Source organism: Neovison vison, chromosome 1 (genome assembly GCF_020171115.1).
Source record: "Neovison vison isolate M4711 chromosome 1, ASM_NN_V1, whole genome shotgun sequence".
Taxonomy (NCBI): Eukaryota; Metazoa; Chordata; class Mammalia; order Carnivora; family Mustelidae; genus Neogale; species Neogale vison.
This window is the reverse complement of record NC_058091.1, coordinates 288,896,856-288,924,809: the sequence shown is the minus strand read 5'-3', so window position 1 is coordinate 288,924,809 and position 27,954 is coordinate 288,896,856. Positions and strand designations below refer to the sequence as shown.

Here is a 27,954-nt window from a genome sequence, read left to right as displayed (position 1 = left end):
TGATCAGCATGGAGTTTGATTTTGGGAAGATGAAAACTGTTTTGGAATGGGTGGTGGTGACATTTCCATGATAATGTCAATATGCTTGATGCCACTAACTATACAATTAATGGCTAAATAATAAGCTTTATAAAATATATATTCTACCACAATTTGAAAAAATAATCCCAAGATTACTTCATAAGAATTTCCAAACAGAGGCAGAAACAACGAGGAGATATTTCTGCACCACCCTCAGGTACCAATATGGAGAATAAACGAGGGGTATCTGTGCTAGGGAAAGCCTTATACAACCTATAGTTCCCCAAATATCCATTAAGGCTGCACCTCCATTAGGACTTCTTCAGCTTCCTGGCCCCACACAACCACCTGGCCACCATGCCCAGCAGCTTCCCACAGATCCACAGTGTGCTCAGGGTGACCACCAGCAGGAACAAGAAGACATCCAGCAGGTACTGTTCATGCCACGGCTGCTGCAGGCCATGGGGCTTGAGGTGGGCGGCACCTCCTGTCTGGAGGATGTGGTCAATCCAGCCCACCAGCCTCTGGGCAGGGGTCAGGGGGTGGGAGTGCCTAATGATGCTGGCGGCCACAGCTGCTGACTTGTACCTGTTAGCAAAGACAGAGGTGGGGTGTTACTCATGTGGTCTCAGAACTTAGAGACCTTGTATCTCACACACACACACACACACACACACACACACACACATACACTTTTAGTCATATGCACAAAAGACTCAGTTTCAAGGAAAAGTGGTTGGCCTGGTCTTGTCACAGTCTAGCTGGGTCCCATTGAAAAGTTCTAACTGGTCTATCCATGCGAAGATCCATGCTTAGTGCTAAAAGTGTTAAATTATAAAAAGGTGACTAAGTTGTAAGGAGAAGTCTCTACCTAAGGACACTTACGGTACAATAAAGGAAAAGGTATATAGGAATATATGTAATGTAACTAACATACACCCAAATCAAGGTAAATTACCTGAGACTCTAACAAGATATTCAGTTCATCATGGTTACCACATCCTTATGCTGGATGGCAAATTACATAAGAGAATATGGGCCTTTTACTGACTTAAATTAACAGAAATTCATCCCATCTTACGATTATGATTGAATGGAGTGGGAGAGAGGAGCACATTTAGGGCTGCCACACAAAGGCTTCCTGCCTTTCTGAGGAGAAGATATTGGAGATGAGTCTGACTGTTATGAAGGAGCTAGGTCTGTGAAGAGAAGGGAAGGGTGTCCAAAAGAGCAACACTGACAAATGGTCTGAAGCAGGAAACACTGTGGCATATTGGAGGACAAGAATGTGACCTCCTGCTTAGCGCAATTCTACTATCAGTGGTCCCAAAATATAAGACCTCTAACAGACCCTATGTAAGTAGGTCAGAGTCCTCACAAGACTTCAGATAGAAATTTTACTCATTATCTAATCTGAACTCCCTAGTCTTATTCTCAGAGGAAAAAGATCATCTGTTATCATCACACACATATTATGACATGTCTTGGAAGTTTCAGCTTTTATTGAAGAAAAAAAAAAAAAAAAAAGCTCTACACAGTGCCATTTGTTTTGGATATCTTCATTCAGTCCAGGTGACCACAAGCCCAGAGAACTCCATACCTCTTGTCTTCAATTACTTCCTTTATCTTCAGAGCCAATGTCTCTGCCTTAACCTGCTTTAGCTGGATAGAGACACCAAACTTTTTGGCTTCTACTCGAATCAGGTTTTCAGCCTGTTCTCCAAGGGCAGGAATCCCTACCATGGGTACACCATGTTGGATGGCCTCCATTATGCTATTCAATCCACCATGGGTGACAAAGAGACGGATGCGTGGGTGAGCTGTTGCAAATCAGGAACAGAGCAGAATATTTCAGGGTGAAAATTTTCAGAACATCTTTGAAAGGATCAAAGGCAGAAAAAAAATACAAACGGATTTTAAAGTATGTTGGAGAAAATGGATTTATTGAATTAGCTTAGGGCACACTCAAGGGTGCATATTCCCCCAAGATAAAATATTCTGGTCTTATCTCCATACAGAGATTCTTCTAAATCAATCCTTCCAAGACTCAGAACCCAGGGACAGCTGCTGAGAACAATAATAAGCACAACATTTCCCTCCATACATCCAACCATCCCTCCAACCATCCTTATATTTCCACTCTGTCTCTCCCTTTGCTTCTCCTGTTACTTCTCACTATTACTTTCTCCCTGTGCTACTCTCTCTTTTCTGATTTACTATCTCTCTCTCTCTGTGTCTCTATCTCTTGACCTCCATGTTTCAAGCTCTCCCTTTCACTGCCCATTCACTTCCCTCTTATCTGAAGGCTAACATCTTTACTGACATCACAGCTCAAGTGGCATTCATCAAACTTACACTATATGTGGCTTCTCCTTAGTTTCACAAAATCCTCTAAAGTAGGCAATGCTGGACCACCCATCTTGATATTTCTAGTTTCTGTGTGCTCACCCCTTTCTATTTTGAGAAAACTAAAACAAGTGCTAATAATGAAGAGTTTATCTCAAACACTGCCTCTCAATAGGGATGTGCATCAGAATCCTTTTGTGTTTCTTTGAAAGTCAGAATCCTTTTCCCTATACTGTGCCTTGTGAATAAATGTGCAGAATCCTCTATCTTAAGTTCCCAATATGTTTGTGAGCCATAATCTTGATGATGAATGTTTGATATAGTCAGTGGTTGTGGCACTGAGGAGCTCCAAAAAGTGGCACATGGACAAAGGGGTGTGAGGAGCTCTCTGTTATCAGAGAATATGATGGGCAAAATAAGCAGCTAAGGCTGAGAGGTAACTCAGCTTGAAACTCAGATGTTTTGGCATACTCTTCAGATACTGTCACCAATACTTTGTGAAAGTATGAGTACAACTTTTGGGGAAAAGGAGAAGGAACCAATAAGTGTGAGAGTGTTTCTATAGTGACATGGGGCTTAATAGATGTTTTAGAGTTGAGGGAAAACAGTGGCAACATATCCTTTGATATGTGATCTCAGAATCCATAAACTGTCTTTGACTAAGTTTGGGTAACCTTGTTGAATGCCAAATACGATATGGTCAAAACAGCCTGATGACGATATCACTTCTGGGGGCAGGTATGAAGACTGCAATAGAAAGAAAGAAGAAAACATAGCAGTTTTAGCCATTTGGGAAGCAGAGCCTGATTTCCCAAGAACTCCAGCTGGCTGCTCCATTTCTGTCCTCTAAAGATTACCTTTAGGTACCAGATGCCCTTTCTCAGACTGGTGGGGTTGCGCAGTGGAAACTTAAAGATACATAAATGGAAAGAGGGAAGTAGACCTGAACAGTCCTTACCCAATAGGTCATTCTGAGGAAGCCAGTCCATGATTTTCACATTTGCTGCCAATTTGATGTCTTTGGGCCAATGAGAAGGATTACACTTCCATATCACCCCTTGAGACAGATGAGCAAAGGCACTGTTCATCTCCCTGAGAACTTCCTGGGACTGATAGATGCTCACAATAGAGCCCAGGGCCACAAGGACAAAACCAGAGTCTCCAAATTTGGCAATGAAATTCTCAAATTCCTGGAGAGAGGTAAAAAAAGAAAGGAGATGGACAAAGTTGTTTGTCAAAGCCAAGATGCTTTGAAATGAAAGTCAGCTATTTACTGAATACACCTTCCTGTCAGTGCCTAGAGCTCACTAGGTTCTCCTAGCTCCTGGACAGCGTGGTGCCTTCTGTACTCTGCTCATATCCATTGTGTCTGGGGGCCTTGAATTCATTTCTCTGAGACCTCAGGACACATCTTACCATATAAACACTTTCAGTAATCACAAATAAATATGATTACAGCTGTAGGTGTCCAGCCACTGCCATAATAGTCTAAGTTGTCCTTGAGGCACTCAAAGCATATTGTAGCACCAACATCTAGATCCAGATCTCGTGTGTATAACAGTGTTTTATAGCAAAGGAAGGTGGAGTTGGTGGGAATCTCCTTCTTCATTGAAAACATGGTCCCCGTACCAGGGTCATTCTCATCCCTCATTCTAGGTGTGGGGAGATATGGTCATTTAGGAGTGTTCCAATGCCAGAGCAGGTGTTAGTGCCTGGGAGAGTGCCATTTGGTGTCCTGGTCCAGTAGGGGGCAGCATGCCTTCTGGAGGCTGAGGTAGATGCTGGGGAATGTCTCTACGGGTGTGTCTCTTTCACATGCTTATTAGCCATCTATTTGTCTGTCTTCTTTGTTGAGAGGTCTCGGAAGGTCCCCCCCCCCGCCTTTTTTTGAATTATGGTTTTCTTTTTTCTTTTTTTTTAAGATTTTATTTATTTGTTTGACAGAGAGAGAGATCACAAGTAGGCAGATAAACAGTTAGAAGGGTAGGAGGATGCAGGCTCCCTGCTGAGCAGAGATCCCGATGTAAGCCTAGATTCTAAGACCCTGAGATCATGACCTGAGCGGAAGGCAGAGGCTTAACCCCCTGAGCCACCCAGGTGCCCTTTTGGTTTTCTTATAGTTCTTTGTATACTATGTGTATTTGTGTATATAAAGTGTTTGCATATTTTGGATAGCACTTTTGAACAGATAGGTGTGTTCCAAATATTTGCTCTTGTTCTGTGGCTCTTCTTTTTATTGTCTTGACAGTGCCTACATAGAACAAATTTTTTTAAAGAATTTTTATCTCTTTATTTGAGAGAGAGAGACCAAGGCAACCCAAGTGGAGTAGGTTTGGGGGATGGTGCAGAGGGAGAAGCATGCTGCAGGGAACCTGATGCAGGAATCCATCCCAGGACCCTGGGATCCTGACCTGAGCCAAAGGAAGCTTAATTTACTGAGCGACCCAGATGCCCCCACAAGCCAGCAACTCTTTCTTTCATAGACCATGACTTAGTTTTGCATTTAAAAAGTTTTCATCAACCCATAGTTCATCTAAATTTTCTCTGATATCATATTCTAAAATTTTTATACTTTTGCATTTTATATTTGGACCTGTGGTCCTTTTTGAGCTAATTTTGTTGAAGAGTGTACGGTCTGAATCTAATTTATTCTTTGTGTGTGCACATATCCATTTATTCAGCACCACTTTTTTGAAAGTCTACATATTCTCAGTACTATTGTCTTTACTCCTATGTGAAACATCAGTTCACTAAATTTGTATGCATCTCTTTTAGGGTTCTCTATTGTGTTACATTTATGACTGATCTAATCTTTTGTCAATATCATACTGTGTCTTTTGTCAATCTGTGACAATAAAAAGACACAATCAATCTGTGTCTTTTGTCAATATCATACTGTGTCTTTTGTTAATCTTTTGTCAATATTATTACTGTAGCTTTATAGTAAGTTATGAGGTTGAAAATGTCTTTCCTCCCACTTTGTTCTTCATTTTCAAGATTGTGTTGGCTTTTCAGGATTTTTGCCTCTCTATGCAAATTTTAGGATCATTTTATCAATATCTGCAAAATAATTTGCTGAGATTTCAATTGTGCTTGCACTGAATGGATAGGTCAATTTGGAGAGAAAAAATTCTTGACAATATTGTGTCTTCTTATCCATGGACATGGAATTTCTCTCCACTTATTTAGTTCTTTTATTTCCTTCATTAGAATTTTGTAGTTTTCCTCATATAAATCTTTACATATTTTGTGGATTTATTCCCAACATCACATTTTTGGTGGTGCTAATGTAAATGGTACAGTGTTTTTAATTTCACATTCCCTCATGTATTGCTAATATATATTTTATACATTAAACTTCTTTCCTGTAACATTGCTATGATTGCTTTCTATTCCAGGAATTTTTATTTTTTATTTTTTGGCTTTTTCACATTTTCAAAATGGACCCTCATGTCATCTGCAAACAAAATAGTTTTATTGCTTTCTTCCTAATCTATATGCCTTTTATTCTGTGTTGTTTGTTTGTTTGTTTTGTCTCATTTCTTTTGTTAGGACATCCAGTATGAGGCTAAAAGGTGACAGTGAGATGATATACTTGCCTTGTATCTGATAGATTGTCCTCTCATTTTCTATATAACATCCTTTGAAATAGAGAACTTTTTAATCCCGATGAAGGCCAATTTTTCTATTTTTTCCTTTGTTACTCATCTTCTCAATGTTGTCTACAAATTCATTGTGAAATAAGTCCATGCAGATTTATCCCTTTCTTTTCTTCTAAATATTTTATGGCTTTTAGCTCTTTAATTATGCCATCAATCTATTTTGAGTTATTTTTGGTATGAGGAGGGCTCAAAATACATTCTCTTTCATGTGAAAATCCAAGAGGCTCAGCACCATTTGCTAGAGACTATTCTTTCCTTCCTTGAATGGTTTTGACCCTTGTCAAAAATGAATTGGTCACAAATGTGTGAGTCATCCAACGGTGTTCTTTTTCATATTCTTTTGGTTATTCAAGGTCTCTTACATTTCCATATGAATTTGAAAATTGGCTTTTTCATTTCTATAAAAAGAAGAGGCCATTGAGCTGTTGATAAGGATTAGATCAAATCTGTACATCACTCTGAGTAGTAATGGTCTCTTAACAAAATTAAGCTTTACAATCCATGGTCTGGAGAGGTCTTTCTATTTATTTAGGTCTTTCTGAATTTGTTTCAGCAAATCTGTAGTGTTCAGTGTACTTGTCTTTCAACTCCTCAGTTTAATTGGATCCTGTGTACATAGTTTTTTCAATTTCATTTACGGACTGTTCATAGTTGCTGTATGGAAACACAAATCATATTTGCATATTGATATTTTCCCATGCAACTGTGCTGGTTTGTTTATTAAAACTAGTAGTTTCTTTTTGGTATATGAATTTTTTGGTATTTTCTACTTAGAGAAATATGTCCTATGAAAATCAAACTATTTCTACGTTGTCCATTCCAGTTTGGATGTCTTTTCTTTCATTTTCTTGCCTACTTGCTTTGTCTAGGGCATATTTGAATAGCAGTGATGTAAGTAGACATCTTACACTACTGATCTTAAGAAGCACAATTGCAGTCTATCATAACAAGTGTATTTTTCGCTGGGTGTGTTCCATATACTCTTTATCATGTTCAAGAATCATGTTTATAAGCCTAGTTTTGTGAGTGTTTTTATCATGAAAGAGTGTTAGTTTTGTCAGATAACTTTTCCTCCTCTCTTGACGTGATGTGTTTTTTTCTCCCATTCATTCTAATAATGTGTTGTAGTACATTGGTTGATTTTATTATATTAAACCATTTATAAAATATCCTTTTTCTCCTATAAAAGTTATGACATAAGTCTATTTTGTGTAGTATTAATTAGTTTACAACCACCCATAAATGATCCTTAAGAAGTTTCTGATTTAATCCCCTAAAAATTTAGTCCCCTAAGAATATAATTTTGTCATTCTTCAGAAACATAATTTCTTCTTCTGCATTGTTTGGTTGTCCCCAGCTCAAAGCTTTTACTCTATTATTCAATCTGGCTCTATTTGACTCCATCCAACACTACATCATAAGATCTATCATCCCAGGAAACCACTTAAAATCAGCTTTACTACCCTTTGATAATTATAAGATTAATGTAAATCTATTATTTAAAATTGAAAAGAGCAGAGAATGACATCAGAATAAGAGGTTCCATGTTCTCATTCTCTAAAAGAAATGAAAGAAAGAAGGAAAGAAAGAAAGAAAGAGGTAAAGACAGACTGCACCCAGGCAAATGTGTAACCAGTCTCACCTAGGCCAGTAATTAAGTTATGAAAACACCCTCTCACCAGAATCCCTACCCCCAACAGGTGAATATCCACATGAATAAGTATAAAGTTCAATCCCCAACTTAAACCGTATAAATTTTCAACTCAAAATTGATTAAAGAGTAACTGACTACCTACAGAACAGAAAATATCTGCAAACTGTATTCCTCATAAGAGATAAATCTCCAAAATCTCCATAAGAAAGAACTACAGCTCAATAGGAAAGGAGAAAGATAGTAAAAGAAAGAGAGAGAGAGAGAAAGAAAAAGATAAAGAAAAGGAAGAACCATCTTACAATCCCATTAAAATTAGGCTAAGGGGGGAGCATCTGGGTGGCTCAGTGGGTTAAGCCTCTGCCTTTGGCTCAGGGCATGATCTCAGGTCCTGGGATGGAGTCCCACACTGGCCTCTTTGCTCAGTGGGGAGCCAGCTTCCCTCTCTCTCTCTGCCTGCCTCCCTTCCTACTTGTGATCTCTCTCCTCTCTTTGTCAAATAAAAAAGTAAAATATTTTAAAAAAAAAAGGGCTAAGGACTGGAATAGACATTTATTCAAAGACAACATGTAAATGGCAAGCAGATATATGAAAAAAATACTCAGAAACACTAGTCATTAGGGAAATGCAAATCTTTTCCACAATGAGATGTGGATTCATACATATTAGTATGGTTATTATTAAAAAACAGAAGAAAACTGTTGAGGATATGGGGAAATAGCAACTCTTATCTACCACTGTTGGGAATGAAAAACAGTAAAGGCAGTATGGAAAACAACATGGAAATGCCCCCCCTCAAGTTAAAAATAGAACCACCATATGATGGAGCAATCTGAGTTCTCTCTCTATACCTAAGGAAATGGATATATACATTTATATATGCATATATAAAATATGCAATTATATATAATATATATATAATGGAATATTTTAAAAAGAAGGAAATTTTGCAATAAGGGAAAACATAGATGAAGCTTGAGGACATTATGCTAAGTGACCTAAGCCAGAAAGGCAATATTGCATGAATTAACTTATCTGAAGCATCTAAAATAGATTCATAGAATCAAAAGCAGAAGTTGGTTTCCAAGGTTAGAGGGGGAGCAATGAGCTAAAAGGCCAGCTATTATTCCATGGAGGAAAAGTTACAAGTAAACAAGTTACAAGTTACAAGTTACAAGTTACAGTGTTCAACAAGTACATGAGATGAATAAGATCTAGAGATCTGATGTACAACATGGCACCTAAGTCAATAATTGTACTATCGTGCTATTAAATATTGTACTATTAAATATTGTACTATTAAAAATTTGATAAGAAGTTAAGTCTTATACTAAGTACTTTTACCACATAAAATAAAATTCAAAATAGAATACAATAGACTAGAAAAGTATAATTAAATTAAATTAAAGAATAAAAATGTATATCCTCATTGCTTTGCCTGTCTAATCATACTTCACTTCCTGTTCCCTCTGCCAGAGGAGCTACCGGTTCTGTCTGCACTGAAAAGTTCTGCATGAAGTCCATATTGAGAGCTAAGATTTTACTTACTTGTGATACTGGTTTAACAGGTCTCGCCATTAAGCCTCCAACGTACACAGTGTTGGGAAGTAGAGGCCGAGCAAACTCAAGGGCAAAGTCAGAGTTAACAAACCACAGCTCTGCTTTCCTTAGAAGATGAGACAAAACAGGCCTAGAACCTTCTGGGAAATGTTCCTTGATGGTGTTGTCATATGTAGAGTGGAGTCGCCATTGTTTCAGGGAGAAATCAAAGAGCATCAGAAAATTCTTCACCCTGCCCCAGAAGTCCATATGGTCAGTTAGCAAGGAACGGAATACTGGAATATAAGACACAGGGATTGGTAGCCCGTGGTCCATACTGCCAAACTGGGTGGGAAGAATTGCCACAAATGGCTTCCCAAGCTTCTCAGCAACCAGGAAAGAACAGAAGTCAAATGCTTCGATGAATACCAGGTCAAAGTTCTCATTTTTTAAGAAATCCATGATATCTCCTCTTCTTAGCAAGTCACTGCATCGAATTCCAAGTTGTTCCATTAACTTTACAACGTTCTCAAATGCTTCTCTGTTTAAAACAAAAGTAATGAGAAATATTCACTGAAGGTGTTAACTTCATGATACTTAGGAGAATCTTTGGCTCAAAGAAAATATCCCAAGTAAGTAAGACCATATGTGGCAGCTGCCCACCTATGTTACCAGTGTTCAACAAATACTCTGCTCTGGATGTTTCTGCTTCCTAAAGCAGAAATGTTTTCTGCTTCCTCCCCTACCCTTTCTCTGGCCAATCTGTATGCATGCACTAGCAAAGCTAATTTAGCTCTTCCTTCCTTGAAAGCATCCTTTGACACTAGTAGATCTCAGAGTCTCATGTCTAGTTGGTACATTCTGATGTACCAGTGATGTTCTGTTTAACTTTCATTTGTATACTGAACTTTTCTAAGTGACTGTCCTGATTACTAAACAAACTGTGGAAGTAACTTCATAACATCAATATTCACGATGTAGCTCTTTTATTTGAAATTAAATATATTCCGAATTTGATAGATTGCCTCACACAAGGAACTTCCTGATGGTAATATTAGAATCCAACTTCTAAACTGAACATGAGATTTATATCTTCCCTGAAAATATTAATATTTAAAACAAACAAAAATAAAAGCCTATTTGAAGTTAACTACTACCTTTCCACTTCATGCCAGCTGGAGTATTCACAAAATTTCATGCTAAAATTTTACCAATTTTGAAGACGCTTGCTTATGGCACTACTCCAAGATCTATTCTCTCGATGTTTTCCCATCGGTGCCTTCAAAGGAAATGATCCTTTTCATACAGCACAAGGCAACAGATGAGAATATTCCTGCACCTATAGGTGCAGGTGCTTTGGAGACCCATAGGCCTCCTACATGAATGAAGGACTGAGAGAATCAATGGCCCAGCAAACCTATAACCTGTACAATATTCCACCACGTCCGCCCAATGAAAGAAGACCCACAGGTGAGAGCTCATTAACAATATGAAGATGCCCACACATGCTATAGAATCAACTAAAAGTGACAACACATGATTTGCTGAAATTATCCTCTATTATATTTTACATGATTTTCAAAAACAATGGTTGCTAAATGTTACTGACAAATTCAGAATATGAAGTACAATTTCCTCAAACATAGAGCATGAATCATATTGAAATTAAGATGATAAATGAAAAAATACAGGAAAGCACTGTGCTCAGTGCTTTGTACCATATTTAACATGTGAGTGAAACCACTCTTTGAGGGATGCCTGGGTGGCTCAGTTGGTTAAGCATCCGACTCCTGATCTCAGCTCAGATCTTGATCTCAAGGTTGTGAGTTCCAGCCACCTATTGGGGTCAATGCTGGGTATGGAACATATTTAAAAACAAAAACTAAAAAAAAAATAAATAAAAATAAAATAAAACCAGTCTTCGACATAATAAAGCTGAGGGGGAAGAGATGGGACATATAATTCGAAAATATATGAGTAACAACACAAGATAAAACAAAGTTTCAAGTGAGTACTTTAGATCAGATCTCTTACAGATAAGAGAATTTGGTGTTCTAGTTTGACTATCAGTTGGGCTCTATGGAAAAGGCCAGATTTTAGGACCACCTAGTAGCAAATAGAATTTCTCTGGGTTTTTTTGTTTGTTTGTTTGTTTTTTAGGATTTTATATATTTATTTGAGAAAGAAAGGGCAAAAGTGAGGGAAGAGGCAGAGATACAAACAGACTTCCCACTGAGCAGGGAGCTCAACAGGGGCACAACAGTAGGTTCAATCCCAGGACCCTGAGATCATGACATGAGAACTAAAGTCAAATGCTTAACCAACTGAGCCGACCAGGTGCCCTGCAAATAGAATTTCTAAGGAACGAAGGGGCATGGACATTAGGCTTGTGTGTTAACCAAACAAGGGATAAATTTGTGCCTTTACCCTCTAATGTCAAAGAAGAACTTTCTATACATCCCAGATAATGACAAAATTCCTCAGATTACTCGCTGGTTGTCTATCACCAAGATATTTTGTTTTTTTAAATGAGTTTAAAAGATAGTGTTTCAAGGTATTAAATAACAGCATTCATAAGCATCTTTCTATTCTTGAATTTATGTGAGGGTAAGGGAGGAACAATAATGTAAACTGGTGGTTCTCATCGCCTATTGACAATGAGAAATTTGTCTATCACAACTTCTGTATTTTGGAGAATATATATGCAAACACCGTAGATAAAATGTTGCAAGGAAGATCCAGAGGAACAATCCCCATCACTATAGAGAAATACATTCATGCTTTCAGTGGAAGAGCCACAGTATACATATACTGAATGACTGGTAGTGCAAAATTCATTTACTCTATCCATATATTGCCACCATCATTGACTCCCCATCCATCCAGTCATCCATCCATCCATCCATCCATTCACCCATCCATCCATTTCTCTTAAATTCACACCAAGTATCCATGCATGCAACCATTCATTTCTATCACTAAAATGGCAAGCCTTTCATTCAGAGAATAAAAGAAATTACCTGCCATGCAAAGCTTCTGTCACAAAGAAATCAAAAGAGTTATTAAAATCTTTTCTATGATTTTCAGGTGGAAGCCAACTGATAACATTGTATGAAATTTCATTCTTTTCTAAAAACAAAAAATAGAACACCAATAAGGAAATGTTTAATTATACCATACAACCCTTATTAACATTGACATGATGACATCATGTTTTTTTTACTCCAAGGATTGTATATATACTCAAATGCTTGCTTTTTGAACTTTGGTTTGGTTTGGTTTTTCTGCTTTCTCATTTCTTCAATCATGCAAACTGCTAAACTTTATTGAGAACCATATAATGATACAGTTACTTTTATTCATTTTAAAGTACTACTGTAAGCTTCTGTTTAAAGTTTACACTTAAAGGTGTAACTAGTCACCATTTTACAGGTGAGAAAGGAGTGCCAGATAATTTGTCAAGAATGTACATATAATGAATGTATAATTTGTATTTAAATATAGATCTCATTCACTGCCAACTCCCCAGCATTTCCCATTTAGAAAAGGAATCATTGTCATTAAAATTAAAAGTGATACATGCACAGGTTTTTCACTCTGCCAAAAAGATACCAAAGATACCAAAACCTAATTTTAAAAAAAGCAGTCTTCTGCAGCCCTATTTCACATCCTGGCATTTCCCCATAAGTCATGTATAAAAAAGAGTCTGATGCCATTTTTTAAGTTGGGCAGATGATGGCTTTCAAGCTCCATCTCCCTCTTAACCTTCTGGGACATATCTTGGCAAACAAAGAAAGCCTCAACATACCATCTCTTAAGCAAGGAAGAGTTTCAAGCCAAGCAACCCACACCCATATAGGGGAATCCTCACCTCCACCCTACTCAGAAGCTTCCATAATTGGCATTTAGGGACAAGAGTATGGAAGGAGTCATTCAGTGGCCCTGGCCATGTGTCTCACACAAACCTATTTTCTGTGTCAGCTTAAATTGTGCTTCTGAATCCCTGCATGAGCTGAGATTGACACGTGGCTAGACAGAACTCTGTGACCAATGGTTGTGTGTCTCAAGGGCTGCCCCTATTATAAACAGTGCTCTGGATAAGACTGATTCCAGTTTACAAGTGCAACGAATGGTGTGAGGAGGGGCAGTCACCATGCCACAGGTAGGAAGAGATCCACACTTGTAAAAGTAGAAGGCACATACAGCCCTAGAAATTGCCTTTGCTACTGATGCTGATTATATCTCTGTAGCTAAAAGAAAACCTTGACTAATGTGGTAATATGGTAAAACACTGATGACATGCCCATGGAGTTAATTCAAGGGGTTTATTCAAAGTCAGGCTAATTTTACATCTCTCAAAATTACCACCAGTGAGGCCCCTAGCCTTGATGATACTAAATGGGACATTCTGAAGAAGAAACTTATAAATATGAGCAGGTTAGAATGGACATTATCCCCAAATACCTCTAATAACCCAAAGAAAGAAGAAAGAGAAAGACAAGTTAGGGTGGGAGAGTCAGGAAAGAAATTAAAACAGAGTAGAATGTAACATGATACATGTGGAATGTAACATTATTTTAAAAAAAGAAAAGCACAGATTGGCTTTTGAGCCTCTAAATCAGGGCCTCTAAATAGTTTTAACATCAGATGAGATGAGCCACTGACAAACTTTAATGGTCTTAATCGATACTGGGACAAAAAATAACAGCTATATGAGAAGAGCCCACTAGAGATATACAGAAAATTTCAGTACTCTTAGGAGTCAAAATGTTAGATGGAGGACAAATTTGCATGCCCCGCCTTAACTACTGGTACTAAATATCCCACAGTTATAACAGTCATTTCTTTTACATTATTTCCTAGTGGCTTTGGTTGCTCTTGATATAACAAGTAAAAAACTAAAATAAAATTAAAGTTTGGGCATTTACAATCAGCTCGACAAAAAGACTCTTTGGATCTGCCCAATGTACTAAAATGGTTAATACAACCCAAAAATAGTGCCTTTAAGGATTAAATCTCATTGTAAAGGATCTGTTAAGCAAAAGAGTGATTACCTCCACTGGTTTTCCCTTTAATGGCCTGGTTTATACTATTAAACAGCAAAGAAGTAATGATGCCTTGCAGTGGATTACTATAACATAATTGTGCAGTGACATATTAAGCACTCCTCAATCTCCAATGTTACTGAAATTGCTGACTATATCTAAGTATTGATAGATATTTTACATGCATAGATTTGGTAACATGTTCTGCTCAGTTTCTATTTCAACAAGCACTCAGCTAGTTTCTCTCCTTCTTCATCTTGGCAGGTTACAAATCATTTGTAACTGCTTTCTTATGGACTACCTCAACAACCTGCACACAAGCTTTGCTGGCAACACCTTAACCACATTCAGTTTTCTCCAGAAGCACATGTATGACATTGCATCAAGGACAGCCTCCTTTTGCAGAGATTCATCCAGCACAGGCACTCAGGACACAAACATTCACACAGGAGCTCACAAGAGGGATGTGCTGCTGCCCTACACAAAGCACAATCCATGGTGCCTCAGTTTAATTCCTATGAAGAATTACTTGTCAGTTGAAGGTGTTTCCATCCCTGACACCATCAAGAAACAGCAATTTAGGTTCCATTTCCAGCACGAGAGTTTAAGGAGCTTTCCTGGACACACATTTAAACAGGAACTGGTGAAAGTTTTCTTTTATATGTACACACATATATTCAACTATACATATATATTCTGAAAGCAAAAGGTAGTAGTGAAGACTCTGGGAAGATCATAGAGCACCAGGAATCTGTCTTCCCACCTAGATAACAATTGACTGGCAGAATATGTCTAAAATATCTATTTTGGAACCTTATAGTCAACTTCCAGAGAAGGATGTAACTGTAAAGTGCAGATAATTTTAGTCAATTTCAGTTATTCCAGCAAGGTTCACAGTATCAGCCACTCATCCCCCACATACATCTCATGGCAGGCAGCTGAACATAAGTTCATAAAGCAGTTTGCACACAGGCTTCAGGAGCCAGAGTGGGTAAAAAGGACGTTCTCCAAATCTCAGGTGTCTGTGCTTTGACTATGAATTGCTACTTCTGATCACATAGGTACAGACAAAGAGTAGGCAGTGATGATTTTGCATCATGCTGGTTTTTTTTTTCAAGCACATTCTGTTCTGGCTGAATGAACTTCTAGGGGTCTTAAGAGACTGATATCTGTTTTTTTCCTCCCTGACTTTTCTCTTTTTCCTCTTATGAGAGACAAACATTAAGGGCTAGGATATTGGACAAAAACTACATATATGATGAAAATTAGAAAGTGTCTGTTCATGTCACTAAAAGGCTCAGAAAAGACCTAAGAAAACAAAAATTTACAACTCACACTGATGTTCACCCAAAGGCAGCCTAAAACAACCACAAAATAAAAACAATAAACAAAATTAATTTTAAAAATCTGCAAATCCTGGAGAAAAGAGGAGAGTCTAATCTCCAGATTTAACACATTGTTAAATTCAACAGGTCAGTATTCAACAAAAAACTCAAGAGATACCAAACAACAGGAAACACCCTAATTCAGAGGAAAGTAATAAATTAACAAACCGTCCCTGAGAAAGACCTGATGGCAGATATATTAGACTATGACTTTAAAATAACTGCCATAAATATTCTTAGAGAACTAAAGAAAGATGTGGAGAAGGTGAAGGAAAAAGTTTATACAAAATAGAAATGTAAAATAAAAGCACAGAAAATAAAATGTAAAATAAAAGCACAGAAAATGTAAAAGAAACCAAAAATAAAACATAGAACTGAAAAATGCAATAAATGAAATGAAAATTTCACTAGAGGGATTCAAAGGCTGATTTGAGCAAGCTGAAGAAATAATCAGTGAATCTGAAGATAAGACAATGGAAATGATCAAGTGTGAAGAACAGAAAGTTAAGACATGGAAGAAAAGAGAACATAGTCTAAGGAAACAACGTATGCAGTGTAGATGCTCACAAGGAAGAGAGAGAAATAAAGGGATAGAGAGAATATTTTACATATGTAATATGTAACAATGTAATATATAATATATGTAATATATTGTAGTACATGTAGTATACATATATATTATTATATGTAAAATAATACATATACATAATATATGTATTATTTTACATATGTAATATATAACAATGTAATACATAATATATGACTGAAAACATAGTAATGCCTGAAAACTTCCCCCCAAACTGGATGAAAGATATGAATATAAACATCCAGAAAGCTCAACAAACTCCAAGGAAAATGAACTCAAACACACATTATAATCGAACTTCAGAAAGATAAAGAGAGAATATTAAAAGCATTAAGAGAAAAGTGACTTATCACATACAAGTGACTGCCAATGAGATGGTCAATAGATTTTAATAAGAAATTTTGGAGGCCAGAAGGTTGTGGCCCAATATATTCAAAATGCTAAAAGATAAAAATGAACAACAAAAAATTCTGTGTCTGGAAACTCTGAATTTCAAAAGTGAGGGCAAAATTAAGACATTCTCAAATAAACAAAAGCTAAGGCAGGTCATTATCACTAGACCTATACTGACAGAATTGTTCAAAGGAGCCCTTCAGAAAAAAAATGAAATGATACCAGATAGTAACTCAAAGGTGTATGGAAAACTAAAGATTTTACTAAAGGTAAATGCATAGGAAGTTATAAAACTATTATCGTAGCAATGCTAACTGCACTTTTGGTTTCTATATGATTTATGAAACTAGTACACTTTTAAAAACCAAGTATTAGTTTAAAAACAAGCCTTATTTAAACTTTATTTGTAATTCCAATCAAATTTTCTCTGTAACTTAATGTACTAATGCATTTAAATTAATGATAGTTTATGATTATGTTCAAAGACATAATTTTGTGACATCAACAATTCAAGGGGGTGGGGATGAACCAAGCATTGTAGGAAGAGAATTTTAGAATGTTATTAAAGTTAAACTGGTAAATATTAAAATGTGAGTGACGTATATTTATCATGTTAAATTAAATCCCCATGGTGATGCACATTAAAAAATAGCTATAGAATATACACAAAAATAAATGACAAAGGAATTTAAATGTTTCATAACAAAGAATCAACTAAGCACAAAAGAAAGAGTAATATAGGAAGGGACAAAAAAGCTATACGGCATGTAAAAAAATAGCAAAAGGACAGATGTAGTCTCTCCTTTCAGTAATAACATTCAATGTACATGGATTAAATTCTCCAATGAAAATATGGACATTGGCACAATGGATAAAAATACAGGAACCAATTGTAATAGCCTTGTATGGTGACAGATGGCAGCTACACTTGTGGTGAGCACTACATAACATGTACATTTGGCAAACCACTATTTCTCACAGCTGAAACTAACGTAAGTTTGTGTATTAACTATATTTCAATAAAAAGTAATATTTTAAAAATAAAATGGGTTAACAATGGAGGAAAGAAGGTGTGGGGAATATGGAGCTTCCTATAATATCTTTGCAACTTTTCTGTAAATTTACAGTTATTCCAAAATAATGAAATGTGTTAAAAAAATACAAAAACAAGAAGCTCACAAACACACACATGAAGAAAAGTTTGTCCAACTATATATACTGTCTACAAGAGACTCACTTTAGAGCCAATGACACAGACAGACAAGGAAATAATGGAAAAAGATATTCCAAGCAAGTAGTAAGCAAAAGAAAGCAGAATTAGATGAGAAAATGCCAAACATAATAGACTTTAAATCAAGTCTAAATCAAATCTTTAAATCAAAGATTGCAAGGGACAAGGAAGGATGTTATGTATTAATAAAGATTCAATAAGGCAAGAAGATATAACAATTATAAACACATATGCACCTAATGACAGACCATCAAAATAACTAAAGCAAATCTGGCAGAATAGAGGGAGAAAGAGACATTTCTATGTAATCATTGGGCATTTCAACACTCACTCTTAATAATGGATTAAAAAAAAAACAGAAAGAAGATCAGTAAAGAAATAGAAGACTTACACATATTGATCCACTAGATGTAACAGACATATAGAGAACACACTACTGAACAGGCTACACATTGTTCTCAAGGGTACATGGGACAATTTCCAGCAAAAACTCTATGTTCAGCCACAAATAAGTCTCAATAATGTTAAAACATACTTATCACAAGCTATCTAACCACACCAGGATGAAGTTAGAAATCAACGACAGAAAACTAGAAAATTCACAAATTGTGGAAATTAAATATTATCCTTTTAAATAATGCATGTATCAAAAAGAAATCACAAGGGAAATCATAAAATACTTAGAAAGAAATAAAAATAAGCATGCAATTGACATTGGGGAGGGTATGTGCTTTGGTGAGTGCTGTGAAGTGTGTAAACCTGGCGATTCACAGACCTGTACCCCTGGAGATAAAAATATATGTTTATAAAAAATAAAAAATTTAAAAAAATAAGCATGCAACATACCAAAACATATGGGATGCACCAAAAGCAGCAGTTAAAAGGAAACTTAGAGTTTCAATGCTTATACTAAAAAGGAAGTTATCAAATCAATACCCTATTCTGTTACCTTAAGACCCTGGGGAAGAAAGTGTACTAAACCTTAAACAGACAGTAAAATTGAAAAAGATTGGGGGAAACTAATAAAATTGGAAATAGAAAACCAACAGAAGTCAATGAAAGCAGAGCCAGTTCTTTGAAAAGATCAAGAAAATTTACAAACAAGAAAGATACAAATTATTAGGAACAGAGATGAAAGAAGGAATACCACTAATGACCGCACAGAAATGAAAAGGACTACAGGAGTATTCTATGAACTTTAGATGGCAATAAATTAGACAATGGGTGATGTTGACAAATTCTTAGAAAGACAGAAACTATCAAAGTTAATTTAAAGAAGAAAAAGACATTCCAAAGAGACCTATAAAGACAAAAGGTTGTTCCATTGGGTAAAGAGCACAGAATCTCTTGCCAGATAGATATCCAAAATGTACCTGAGGGGTACACATGTGTCTCCACACACCAAAGACACAATACCCAGCATGAAGCAAGACTTTTATCCTCTACAGATTTTCAGACATTACTGATCATAACCAAGGCACTGCTTCATTTCTTCACATGCACAATGCTGGTCTTTTGAAAAAAAGACACTCTGTGGAACATTCAATTGCGCACACCAGCCTCAGGGAGCAGGTCTCACAAAATACCATAATGACTTTCTTATACAAGATCCAACTGAAATGAATGAAACACAGGACATTCTCATCATCAAAACAAAGGGAAATGCCCATTCCAGCCCCACCAATGACCATCATAAAAGCCCCAAAGCATCCTCCTTCCCCTGCTCTCTCAGTGTATGTTTGGACCAGCTTGGGGGTTGCCTTTATCTGTCCATGAAGCCTGATCATGTTACTAAGAAACCATTGTGTCTTTTTAAAGAGTTTATTTTGAAGTAATCTCTACACGCAAAGTTGGGCTGGAACCCACAAACCTCAGATGGAGAATCGAGCTCTTGAATGAGCCAGCCAGGTGCCCCAAATAAACCATTTCATAACCTCTTTATGTGTAAATAAGGACATAAAGTGTCAACATCCAAACCTAACTTTGGGGTGGGTGGAGACAGCCTGTCTCTGAGTGGCCAAAACAATTTAGGAAGAAACAATACTATTATAACCAAACTCTTCCAGAGTTTGGACAAAATTTGAGAAACACTCATCTGTAAAGATACATTGTTGACAAATAAGCACATGAAAAAGTGCATAGCTTCATTAGAAATAAATAAAATGCATATTAAAACTACCATGAAATACAACTAACTGAACACCCACACAACAGTAGCTAAAAGTGAAAAGACTAACCATACCAAGTATTGACAAGGATGTCAATGGAACCTGCAGTCACTTCTGTGAGAATGCAGAATATTACAGCCTCCTGGGAAATAGTGTGGCCATTTCTTAAAAACTTAAACAGTACCAAAACTATGGTTCAGCCACTATACTCCGGCCAATTAATTCAGAGAAAAGATAGTATATATTCATAGAAAACTTGTACATAACTCTTCACAAAAGGTTTATTTGTAATAGCTCATAGCAGGGGACAACACTAATGCCCATCAACAAGCAACTAAATAAACCCATTGTGGTAATCCAGATATATAATACTATTCAGCAAAAACAAAAACAAAACAAATCTCAAAATGTTTATGCTGAGTGCATTAAGCCAAAGTATGAAGGTGCATAATTATGATCCCATTTCTATAAAATCTACACAATGTTGATATCCAGGATCTATAAAGAACTCCTCAAACTTAACACACACAAAACGGACAATCATATCAAAAAAATGGGCAGAAGATATGAACAGACACTTCTCCAATCAAGACATACAAATGGCTATCAGACACATGAAAAAATGTTCATCATCACTAGCCCTCAGGGAGATTCAAATTAAAACCACATTGAGATATCACCTTACACCAGTTAGAATGCCCAAAACTATCAAGACGGGAAACAACATGTGTTGGAGGGGATGTGGAGAAAGGGGAGCCCTCTTACACTGTTGGTGGGAATACAAGTTGGTGCAGCCTCTTTGGAGAACAGTGTGGAGATTCCTCAAGAAATTAAAAATACAACTTCCCTATGACCTTGCCATTGCACTACTGGGTATTTACCCCAAAGATACAGATGTAGTGAAAAGAAGGGCCATCTGTACCCCAATGTTTATAGCAGCAATGGCCACGGTCGCCAAACTGTGGAAAGAATCAAGATGCCCTTCAACGGGTGAATGGATGAGGAAGATGTGGTCCATATACACTATGGAGTATTATGCCTCCATCAGAAAGGATGAATACCCAACTTTTGTAGCAACATAGACGGGACTGGAAGAGATTATGCTGAGTGAAATAAGTCAAGCAGAGAGAGTCAATTATCATATGGTTTCACTTATTTGTGGAGCATAACAAATAGATGGAGGACATGGGGAGTTAGAGAGGAGAAGGGAGTTGGGAGAAATTGGAAGGGGAGGTGAACCATGAGAGACTATAGACTCTGAAAAACAATCTGAGGGGTTTGAAGTGGCGGGTGGGTGGGAGGTTGGGGTACCAGGTGGTGGGTATTATAGAGGGCACGGATTGCATAGAGCACTGGGTATGTTGCAAAAATAATGAACACTGTTATGCTGAAAATAAATTTTTAAAAAATCTACACAATGCTATCTAACATATGGTGACATATTAGTGATAGATACGCAATGGGAATAGAAAGGTGGGAGAGCTGGGAGGGGAGATTGCAGAAGGACATTAGAGATATTCTGGTGGAGGAACAAATATATTTGTTATCTTGATGATGTTTATGGTTTCATAGGTTTATACACACATGTGAGTGTATATATATATATATATATATATATGCACATATATGCGTATCTCAGCATATGTATATGCCCAAATATATCAAATTGTAATTTTTAAATGGATTCAGTTTATTATATGCCGATATTACTTAAATACAGGTTGGAATAATGAAGATAAGGAACTTCAGTCTGTGGCCACAAGAAGACGACAGGACCTTATTGAAATTCTGACTTTAAACAACTAAATAAAACCAGACCAAGTACATGTTAAAATGGTTTTTAGACATTGCACCCCAGGTAGCGTAGGACATTCATTGATACCTGGGGAAAACTTCCAAGATACAACTCATGGAGGAGATACCCAGATCTGGCCTGGCCATCTCCCTGTGGGAGCACTTCAGATTTGGGGGAGGACATGGCAGCTGGAACTCACAGGGCAGAAAACCAGAATACCAAAAGAGAGCTATAGGGAGAGAAAGCTCTGGAGTTTGGGGTCTTCCTGAAAACAGTTATTGCAAACATGGGAGAAAACTACCCAGGACACCATAACGAATAAACGGAACAAAACCCAGAGGTTATAGAGAGACTCTTCTAAAGCTACTACTCAACCTTGACAGTTAATGAAGATCTAAGGAAAGCTCCCTGATCAGCTAGATAAAGGTGCATTTTGATCTAACTTCTGTAGATTTTTCTCAATTGATTCCAAAATTCAGAGGGAATGTTGGTTGTAATTTATTAAACTCTATGAACCCCAGTAATAAGACCTGACCTGGGGATAACTGGGTGGCTCAGTTGGTTAAGTGTCCAACTGTTGGGTTCAGCTCAGGTCATGATTTCGTGTTCCTGAGATGAAGCTCAGCACTAGCTCCATGCTCAGAAGGGTCACTTGGGATTCTCTCCCACCCCCTCTGCATCTCCCCTCCTCTCTCTCTCTTTCTCTCTCTCTCTCTCATAAATAAATAATAAATGAATAAATAAATATTTTTTTAAAAAGGAGAGAAAGAAAGAAATTGACCTCACCCTGATAACAGCAGACTAACATACTGGGATTTTTAACTCCCAGGCTAAGGTGAGCACTATTTGATAGATTATCTGAGGAACCTATGAATCCAATCAAAGCCTGAATTCCAACATAGGACTTCCTTGCATTTATCTTCTGATCTGCTCTCCTACAACCATATTCAACAAAAGCAGAACTAGATGACTAAAGGGGTGGAACAGTCTGGTCATGATGATGTCCCTCCAGATAACTTTGCTTCAGTGATTTTAGGCAAGCCCTTGAGAATCAATGATGTAACAGATCCCCCAAAACAAAGAAGACCTGTCACTTGGGCAATATCTACCTGGTAGAGAAGTAGAGCAAGCTCTCTTAGGAAAAGGAAGAGTCAGAACTGCAGACAACTAATTCTTCTGTAGGGTGGAATTTTATACTTGTGATTTCAGTTAGTGACTGAAATAATCTTACAGGGGCACCTGGGTGGCTCAGTGGGTTGGGCCTCTGCCTTCCGCTCGGGTCACGATCTCAGGGTCCTGGGATCGAACCCCGCATTGGGGTCTCTGCTCAATGGGGAGCCTGCTTCCCCCTCTCTCTCTGCCTGTCTCTCTGCCTGCTTGTGATCTCTCTCTCTCAAAAACAAAAATTAATAAATCTTAAAAAAAGGAAAAAGAAATAATCTTATAAGTCAATATTAGAAACTGAGGTTAATTCATTATTTCTGAAGTCATTTATTCATTAAAGTTGTACATAATAACCTTATAAGGAAGTTATCCAAGCAGGTAGTCAATGTAGGTTCAAAAGTTTCAATATTGAGTGTTGAATCGGGTCAACAAAAGTAATCCAATCACGTGTTCCCTTATTTGCAAGCCTCTACCAAAGTCTACTGCTGAAGAGAAAAATAAATAATCCATTTCTAAATCTCAGAAATTCCCGGTGAATGGTAAATATTGCAAGAAACTCTGGACTATTAAAACTTGGAACCAAGAACAAAACTAAGGGAATCCATGGGTCCTCTGAATGGTTTGTAGTTTTGAGTGTGTGTAAGGAGTTAGAGGATCTAAAGCTTTCAGCAGCTTCTCAATCCGTGGGAACCACCAAAATGAAATGATAATGGGCTACAACTACCATGGTTGGCAGTCAAGGCAAATACACAACCAAACTGACAAGGCAGATACAAAGGGATGTGTACAGAAAGGAGATCTAGTGAACAATATAGTACTTGATCCAGAGGGTGATTAAACAGCAACAGAGCCTGAAGTTCATCTTCAGAATTTCATAATTGCTCAGACTTGTTTTTCATCAACAATCATTAGTTTTGGATTTTTTAAAATTAAAGTCTCAGCAATTTTGAATGAGACACCCAGAGCTTAAAGTTCTGGATCCACCCACTCTATTATTAACCTGCTGTGTGGACTTGAACAAATCTTTTGAGTTCTCTGGTCCTCTGTGTCCTTGTCTGTCAACAGAGAAGATTTCACAAGATTGATGAGCTTCATCTTAGCTATAGATTTTTTTGGATTTTCTTAATCCAGATTCAATTAGTCAACATATAATACATCATTAGTTTTTGATGTAATGTTCAATGGTTCATTAGTTACGTATAACACCTTACACTAGTTAGAATGGCTAAAGTTAACAAGACAGGGAACAACAAATGTTGGCAAGGATGTGGAGAAAGGGAAACCTTCTTACACTGTTCATGGGAATGAAAGCTGGTACAGCCACTCTGGAAAAGAGTATGGAAGTTCCTCAAGATGCTAAATAGAGCTACCCTACAGCTCAGCAATGGCACTACTGGGTATTTAGACCAAGGACTCAAGAACTTCTGACATCATTATGCACAAGTCAAGGGCAGCCAGAGACACTCAAGAATATAGGCTCATCTCATTGATAGATCTGATCCTAGGACATGATTAAAAGACATCCTTTAAAAATGCTTTCTTAAAAGTTCGGGTCTTGTAACAGGAGTAGAAAGTAACATATGAAACAAGAAGAGCAGCTCTCCCTAAATAACAAAAACTGTAAATATGGCCGAACAATTCTGTTCAACACAATTAAAGGCACACCAAAGAGTAGAGTTATCAAAATGAACAATAATGATATACAGAGTTTTGCCTAGATGAAGTGACACCTAGCTGAGGGGGTAAAACATGGAGTTATGACATGTAGAGGCCAGATCTACAAATCTTAATATGATATCCAGGAGATAACATGAACATACATGCACATATTTCCCCCCTTTATTCAATATAGCTATATTCAAACAGATTTTGTGCTAAGCAGTGTTATACAGAAGACATAGTCTTTCTGGGATAGAAGAATTCAATGATTACAAAAAACAAACAAACAAACAAAAACACACCTGGGATTAAAAATTATTCTCCATAAAAAAGCATAGTGACATTGTAACCATGATCTTGAAGAATCTGAGATACCCGGTCCTGCAGTAGATAATGGCTTCCACCTAGGAAAAACACAAAATTTCATTTTGTAAAAATGAGAACAGAGGGTCTGAAATTGATGTGGTGGATAGAGAAATCCAAGGTAAGAGGGCAGAGAGTTGACTGTGAACAGAGGAAGATGAGTTTCTTCAGTCCCCCTGTCACAGTTTGAGTAAGCAGCAGCCAAGACACCTACCCAGTGTGTGTCCAAATCCCAACCAGTGAAAATGCTCCATCAAGATTTCCTTTTGTGATTCATGGTCTCCATGTCACTGTGACAAGCTTCTCTACTTAGGCCTTAGGAGTTCCTGATCATAGGTACAGACTGATATTAGCCAGCTCTTATGGGGACACAGTGGAAATTGGGCACATTACTATGGAGGGGAGTGGGAAGAGTTCCCATTGACCAATTGGTCAGAGATCTTTATGGAATACTTCCCTTAGGAAACTTATGTTAGAGTCAGACCCAGAAACTGGGAACTTGAATATCAGACTGAGAAATAGTCGTTGGAGCATAAGGAGGTAGACCCACCACTTAGAACCCAAATCCCTGAGATTCAAAAATATTTGACAGGATGTTTCCAGTTGGAGCTTGAAAATTGCTGAGTATCAAATTAAGTCATTCAGGACAACTGTGGACCTTTGGATGGAACTACAGGATCCTACACATGATAGGTTTGGATATCACCCATCCTAAGATTCCTGAGATTCTAATGAAGAGGAAGTTTGATCCTCTAGGGTGGTATGGGTTCTATCAATGCAATGACTGTGAAAGGCCATAAGCCACCACGGAGATTTTTGTTGACTCTATGGGTCTCAGCAGCAGAAAAAGTCAGAGTAGGAAGAAAGCTATAGACTTTGCCCACGTGGGAAGTGATGGTTATTTGTAAGATGAAGATCTCATGATTACTAAGTAGGCAAGAGGGATGTCAGACTACAGTAATGGTGTGTATCTGTGGAAATTACTCTAGTTGTTTATATCTATACTGTGTTGGCTGGGGTAATGCCAGTTATATATAACACAAACCCTTCTCCTCCTCAGACTGCCTGCAATGGATCACATTAAATCCTTGAGAAAAATGGATGCAGGGGAGAAGCCATCCACAGAGGCAGCCATTCCTGAGGGTATTGGGGAAACCAGTGCATTCTGGGCCAGAGGTGGGGTTTCCAGCTCTTCTAAACCATACGTGCTCCCTCCCAGAATCCAGAGGACACGTATTTTAAAAGTACTTTTTTTCTGCCACCTTTTTCACTAAAAATAGTTTTAAAATAGAAAAGAGTTTTTTTTTAATACTGGTTTTTAGGAATCCCCACTGTAAAGTGTAGATTCTGAGGAAGAGGATCGATTTGAGGTAAGAAATAGTGAGTAAAGTCCAAATTTGTCCATCAGGGAGGACTGGCGTGCTCTTGCAAAATGCCCCTCATTTCCCTGACCCTCGGGCTCCCGCTCAGGAAATAAATTAGGGATATCCAATTAGATGAACTTGGTGGTTTCTTCTAGCTCTAGGATTCCCAGATACATAGGGATTTAAAGTGATCCCAGTAGCCCCCTATCCTTTCACAGTGGGTCCAAAATATTCTTAGGGGAAACTCCATCCTATGATAACTCATTATCCTAATAAGTTTTCCTGTTACCCTTCTGTTCCCATTGGGGAAAAGTAAGGGGACAAATTTCATTGACAAAATTAACTGCTTCACTGTCCTTTAAAAGCTTCCAGCAGCACGGGCAGAAGAGAGAGGGGCTCTAAGAACTTGATTTTCCTCTGCCCTGTCAGTCTTCCAGGTGTCCTATCACTGACACATTTTTAGTCTGTGCTGTCTCCAAGAGCCTAAAACTGACCTCACCATCCACTTTCTACTGATATCTACTCCACACCCCCAGATTTTTAGGGTATGCCTCTGAAAGTATCTTCTTTCACTAGAGTAGATGGCTTAAGGTCTCCAGGTCAGTCTGGAACTAAATTCTGGCCCCAGATATGCACAATGGGAAGCCCTTCCAGAGAGGATAAAATGAGATGAAAGGACACAACTGATTTCTCCACAACTATCTTCCCTATCCCCAGCAGTAGAAACTCCACTCTGACACTCCAGGCCCCCTCCCTCTTCTTCTTCCTCTAACCTGGGACTCAAGCCCTGTAAGGAAACCACATAGAATGACCCTCTGACCTATGGTGTGTGTCTGAGTCCTAGAGCAGGTACGTGGGGTACACCTGACTCTGATTCTCCTGCCAAACACTCACCCAGTGAGAATGTAGTCAGAATTTTGATGGCCTCTGAGAGCAGGAACCCAGGCAGAAGGAAGCCTGCTAGCAACAACATTCCCTTCCCCACCATGCTAGCTCCCGTACCAGCTGTGTCACCCAGCCCTGTGCCCAGATCCCTGTGCCCTGGGCCCTGCACAGCGACCTGTGGGCTCTGGGGACACGTGCTGCACTGGCAATCAAGGAAATGTGCTGACAGGCAGCTAGGAAAGAGGAGAGGGGTGGATCCCAACTGTCTTCTCTTCTGTTTGTCACTTCTGGCCCTTCTGCTCCTCCTCCCAGGGTGCCTACTCTACTGGCCAATCTGTCCTCACCCTCTCTAACCTGGAGCGGTGAGAAGGAGGAGTTAGTGAACTCTCCTTAACCCCTCTCTGTCCTTGTAATCACTGCACTCTCCACAGAGAAGAGACTCTGAACCAGGAGCTTAGGGACCTTAGGAAGTCACTTCCAAGATAGTTCCATCTCCAGGTGACTCAGTTCAATTTCCATTTTAGGGAACTTTTTATGAATTTTCCACGTCCTAACTGTTCTATTGACCTCATTGAGACATCCCCATGTCCCAATGCCCCAGGTACTTGCTTAAAATCTTTGCTAGTGTTCCAATATCAAGATCCCCAAAGCTGATTCCCAAAGAAAAACTGCCTACACTTATTGCTCAAAGAATTTC

General features: G+C 38.0%; 1 protein-coding gene across 1 annotated transcript; it reads right to left on the bottom strand.

The window, feature by feature from the left end:
* Positions 1–332: 332 nt before the first annotated feature.
* On the bottom strand, positions 333–27,360 carry LOC122894230 (UDP-glucuronosyltransferase 3A2-like). The gene is made up of 8 exons (XM_044231817.1): positions 27,237–27,360; positions 24,988–25,049; positions 20,097–20,169; positions 12,240–12,348; positions 9,229–9,760; positions 3,326–3,557; positions 1,622–1,841; positions 333–609 (listed from the first exon to the last, which is right to left on the bottom strand). The coding sequence occupies exons 1-8, from the start codon at positions 27,358–27,360 to the stop codon at positions 333–335; spliced, it is 1,629 nt and encodes a 542-aa protein (XP_044087752.1).
* Positions 27,361–27,954: the final 594 nt, after the last annotated feature.